This window comes from Anneissia japonica, unplaced genomic scaffold, assembly GCF_011630105.1.
Source record: "Anneissia japonica isolate Jap-2015-1 unplaced genomic scaffold, ASM1163010v1 scaffold288100_len55232_cov133, whole genome shotgun sequence".
Taxonomy (NCBI): Eukaryota; Metazoa; Echinodermata; class Crinoidea; order Comatulida; family Comatulidae; genus Anneissia; species Anneissia japonica.
In genome coordinates, this window is record NW_022719727.1 from 4,424 (window position 1) to 9,973 (window position 5,550).

Consider the following 5,550-nt stretch of genomic DNA (forward strand, 5'->3'; position numbering starts at 1 on the left):
AGTCTTTAGCATGGCCGTCAAATTCAGTCTAAATTAAGAGAAATTGAAACTATATAAATTCATATAAGAAAGGTTCTGTTTAGGCCAAGTTAAAAAAAAAAGTAGTTTCTTGTCCTAATATTTAAAAAAGGGAGAATATTAGGGCACTTTTTTTTCTTTACACCAAGATGACATATCCAAGACAAAACAGCTACTAAATAAACATTGAAAACAAATAAAAGAAGCACTAGACATGATTCATACCATATTATTTTCAGAAAAAAGTACAGTAACTTGGATCACTGCGTTTTAAACTTTTCTCATAAACCCACTTTCACTATGAGACATATACAGTAACTGGTGACCTGACTGGTGACCTACCAGGTCAGAAATAAAAAGTTTCTACTCAAGTCACCGTCAATGAAGAAAAAGAATCAAACTTGCCTTAATTATTTCCACATTGATACCAGCTAGATGCAACAGAGGAGCAGCATTCTTCTCAATCAGCTTCTTAGCTTTCCTTTAAAATAAAACAAGAAAAGTCAGGCAAATTTGATTAAAGATAAAATGTTTAATTTTGTTTTCTTGTCTTGGCAGTTTGCAAACTCACCCCTTTCTGGCAGCAGGATTTAATATGATTGTTACTTTTCTTGGTTTGCTCACAGTTTGAATGGTTTCTTCCCCATATATCTGTTATAAAGAAAAAAACATCTGAGAATTAATGGGTGTATTCAACTGGTTCATTTTGTTGACTATGAATTTTATTTGGATTGTTTGCTGTTGCATTGATATTCAAAGTAAATACATGATTAACATAATACAAACAATTATTATTTAATTTAAAACAAATGAAAAAGAAAATAAAAGGACAAAAATGCAATTATTTTCCAATAACACTTTTTCCCCCAAAATACATATTTTTCAATACCAGACATGGTGATACGAATATTTTTTTATTGGGCCTAAAATGAAAAGAAGTTAGACTTACTACTGCTTGTTTACAATAATCTGCTCGTATTTCATTTGCTCTGAGAAAGGAAAGAAAATCTAATGAGTGTAACTAAGTTTTCCAACATTATTATTATTAACACATGTTTTGTTTTGCAATTTTTTAGCTGGTACATTACTTTCTAAACTCAATCTGACTGATGCTGTATCATAGTACATAATATTTATGACAATTGTAAACTTGCCAGCCTAGTAGTATTAAACAGTTTTTCACTCTTTCTTAACAATATTAATCAATTTATTGGATCCACATTTGATACAGAGCCACTCATTCAAAATGCATGCATGCATGGTGCACAGGGGCGGATCTAGAATTTTTCAAACAGGGGGGGGGCACAACAGCTTCAGAATAGGTAAGTGAGTAGCTCATAACATTGATTTGCATTCAAAATTTATTGGGTAAACAGGGATACATGCCCCCGACTGGATCCACCCCCCCCCTGCACCCATATTAAAGAAACATATAAAATTAACTGTAATTAGTACTACTATTCATATACTACTAGGGCACAGGCCTTGTAGTAGGCCTAGTCTAAAACTCTAGGCATAGGTAGGCTTCAACTAACTAGGCCCCCTAGGGCTAGACTAATAACATTAATTTAAAATTACAAAATACTAAGTGAAGCTGAATGCCTACATTGAGGTACTGCTAAAATTACCAAGAGTATAAATAGCAACAATTTTAGTTTTGCAACACAAAAGATTCAATCCCATTAGCCATACACTCAGCCTAGGCTAAGTAGGAGGTTAGCGATGCTCAAGCAAAGAAGGTAGCCTGAAGAACTCATTCATCCCGGCCAAATGCATTTGTTCGTAACGTTGGACAGGCCTGAAATATGCAGAGTTATTACTTGTACATGAATCAACCAGTTTGAAATAAAAACTAACTTTATTCTGTCTCTCACGTAATAAATTCCATATGAACCCACCAATACAAAAACGTGGTCTTTTTCCAATTATTTCTCAGAGTTTTAGCGATCTTCACAACTCGCTGGGCCATGCTTGGTGGTTTATGAATGATTTGATGTTGATTTTTTGCAGCGTCTAATGACACAGCGACCGGCTGTTTTAACTTTTCTTATCGTGTCTATATCCCTTTTTGTTGTTGCGATATGACGGTCACACCTGAGGGCGCACTCCAATGTTAGGCGAAAAACAAGATTTAAGAAGATTACAATGTTTTTAAGCCTGACTTCAGTTCTAAGTATCTGAGATGTGATTTGATTTTGATTTACAGTTTACAATAATTGTTAGTATACATTATTTAATTATTATCACAAATGTTATGTTAAATTGATAGTCTAGGGCTCTGTCGAGTCTTTATTATTAGTATTATTAAGGCTAGGCTAGCCCTCCTAGCTAGCCTAGCTAGGTTAGCTAAGTGGGGCCTAGGCTAATAGGGGCCTAGGCCCTAGGTAGAGGAGACCAAGCCAATAAGGTCGAGAGGGCGCTTTACGCCTAGCCTACTGCTACTAACTACCAGTGACCACTGGGCATAGGACTAGTACCCAGCTAGGCTAGACAGGGTCAGAGAGACTAAGGCCTAGCCTAGGTCTAAACCTATCATAAGAATTAAGATAGATAGGTCGTTATTTTATGTCAATATCTTGGATCGGTAATACCCCTTTTTCCTCTTCTGTATCTCATTCACCTTCCCCAGTTTTTCGTCAAACAACTTTCATGTGTCTTAGAAAAGTCAGTTCTACAACATATCAACAAATATTTTGCCTCTGGAGCTACAGTAGACCTTAATGTCCTCAAAAGGATTTATTTTTATTCAGCTTTATATGCCAAACAGTGAACATTTCAAAGTGGCAATCCCATCACAAAAAGAGAACAGTGGCTGTATTTACTAGTACACACCCCCTACTCATCTCAAAATATGTACTGGGTTCTTTGAAGTGCACATGAGTCAATTGTGTAAGTCTTTGTTGGAGAAGACTTGTTCTCCCTCCAGAACCAGCCGAGCCTGCTGTTTGAACCACCGCCGATATTGTGGCTGTAGGCACCTGCCTTAACCGCTTCGCCATTTGACTTGCCTAAGATATTTGTTTTTATAGTAAATGGTATGTAAACCACCTGTACAGTAATTTTTTTTATTGTTGCAATTGTCATTGATTCCATTTTTGATGAGCATTTCAGTGTAGGTCTGCAGACAGTTCCTAAATGGAATCCTTTTTTGAGCTGCACTGAAGCGTTGTTTATGTTTTGACTTTATTTTCATTTAAAAGGATGTTAAACGGTTGCAGAAACTGAACCATGCTTCGTGATTCAAGATATGAACACTGTGATTCAGATGAAGAGGAGGGTGGCTCCAATGCTGCTCTTACCAGCTTTCTTTTTGGCAACATTGACAAAAAGGGGCAACTTGAATCGGATATATTTGACCAGGTAAAAAAATATCGCTAAATGCACTTTGTTACTCCACCCTAAACCTTAACAATAAGTCAGCGAGACTGGAGTTATGGCGGTAAGGGTGGAGTACTAAAGTGTATGGTGCAAACAAATTACTAAATTGCTAAAAGATATAGAAATACAGTATGTTGACTTTGCTAGCATCATAAGTAAATGTATCAAGATGAAATGACCATTGTGGCTCACTTCACAAAATGTGTCTCTGCACTCTTCCCCACTCTAATGGCCTTCAACTTCTCTCAGTTTAATTCCATACAGACCTCCCTCTAATTGAAGACCCTTCCAATTAAAGGTGACTTCCAATTAAGACCACTTTTCTATAGTCCCAAATTAACAAATTTCTTTTATCTTTATGATATATTTATTATCATATCATGTCATTTCCATCATTTTATATTTACAAATGCAGACACAAAAATACAAAAAAAAACCCACCAAAATGACTCAGCAGTACCTGGTAGGATTGTTTTAAGTTTATGAAGGTTAAACTAAAGAGGGCGCTCTTAAATGATACAATGGTCATCCGTCTGTGAGCTCTCCAGTACTAACTGAAGAAACAAAATTATGTAACAGAAACAAAGCTGTTAAGTGGTCTTTTCATTTGAGGGACACATGTATTTTTATTTTTCATTGCTCCCAGAATAATTGTAATCTCAATAATTAATACAGTAATAATATTTTATATTAGTTCAACAAAAATTAATATTTCTCGTAATCTGTAATCCCCTTTTCAAGGCCCCTGGTATCGTATATGATACATTAAGATAAAATGTTTTTTTCAGGAATCTGTACGCCACATTGGAGCGCTTGGCAACCTCAGTGGTCTAGGGAGCTTAGCTCAATCACTAACACAGACTCAACAGCAAGGATCATCGGATGATGACTATGATGCTTCCAAGGATGATGGTAAGAGAGGATATTTGTGTCATTTAAATATTGATGGAGAATAATGAATATTTCACAGATAATTGTTTAACTATTTTAAGGAATGTTATTATTTTTATAATTTTGTTACTATTTTCCGGTATGTGCTGGCAGTGCTTACTCATTATGGAACTAGATCACAATTTTAATTTAAGGACTGCCTAATAAAGCATCTTTTCAGTATTTAATTTGTTTTTTTACATTTGTATGTACCATAGGAGCACTATGTATTCAGGTTAATTATTGGGCACTATATTAAATACATATATTATTATTATTATTACACTTAATTCCATTTACACAAAATTTAATCAATATTTTCATTAAGAATTATACAAATTTTTTTCAATTTATTTTAATCAAAGAGTATATAAAACTACTGCCACAAAATAGGGGATGCCCTACACATAAATTTAGAAAATCATGTCAGTTGCTCGAATCTTTTAACGACTACCTTTTCGGTCGGACCTCTTGCAGTTTTATACTCTTTGGTTTAATGTTTTATGCAGTGCTGTAGCTTTTAACATTTAGTGAATGTTTCCTATTGTATACTCAATAACATTTAATTTAATTAATGTTTTTTGGTAAGCTTTAATTTTGTTAGGATACATTTTAGTTGGTTTCTAAAGAAGAAGATTACTGCTTGAATGACAGCTTGTGAAATAATAATTAAAGTTTGTTTATAAAGTACATTTTACATCACAATCAATCCTACAGTAGTTCTATTACACTTATTTTTTTATTATTACAATTTGATTTCTATTTTTGTTATTATCAGTGGTGTAACCAAGATTTTAGGAAGTGGGTTGCTGATGGAAGTCATGGTTGGCTGTGACGTTAGAACTTGAGACTTTCAATTGCGGGAAGATGGCACATAAATACATAAAATCTACAAAAATTTTTATATTGTTGAAGCCAGGGTGAGAGTAATTTAAGAATTGGGGACTTTTAGATACCGGAAAATGGCACTTCTTAAATTTGTTCAAACTCTGAAAGGACCCCGAGCACTCCCCTGGATACACTGCTGATTATTAATGCAATTTAGTTAGCGTTCTAGATGAAAGTGAATGCTGTTGTTGCTGCATTTTATATAATATTTTCTGTTGTACTTTGGATCATTGCAGATGATGAAAGTGTATCAAGTGCAGCTGTTGATTATTCTGATATCACAGAAGTTGCCGATGACGATGAGGAGATGGCGCAGGGCATTCAACCATACATGGG

The 5,550-nt window shown here is 34.6% G+C and overlaps 1 protein-coding gene and 1 long non-coding RNA gene across 2 annotated transcripts in view; both read right to left on the reverse strand.

The window, feature by feature from the left end:
• The window catches only part of LOC117110970 (acylglycerol kinase, mitochondrial-like), a gene marked incomplete at its 3' end in the record, with an annotated part of 3,326 nt that extends 3,152 nt beyond the window's left edge, over positions 1-174 (reverse strand). The window contains exon 1 of the mRNA XM_033253820.1: positions 164-174. Within this exon, the coding sequence (XP_033109711.1) occupies positions 164-174 (11 nt within the window). The remainder of the gene's footprint in view (positions 1-163) is intronic.
• A 247-nt stretch (positions 175-421) lies between these two features.
• On the reverse strand, positions 422-1,938 carry LOC117110974. The gene is made up of 4 exons (XR_004445796.1): positions 1,876-1,938; positions 968-1,007; positions 590-669; positions 422-499 (listed from the first exon to the last, which is right to left on the reverse strand). It is a non-coding gene; the product is annotated as an uncharacterized LOC117110974 (long non-coding RNA).
• Between the last annotated feature and the right edge of the window lie 3,612 nt (positions 1,939-5,550).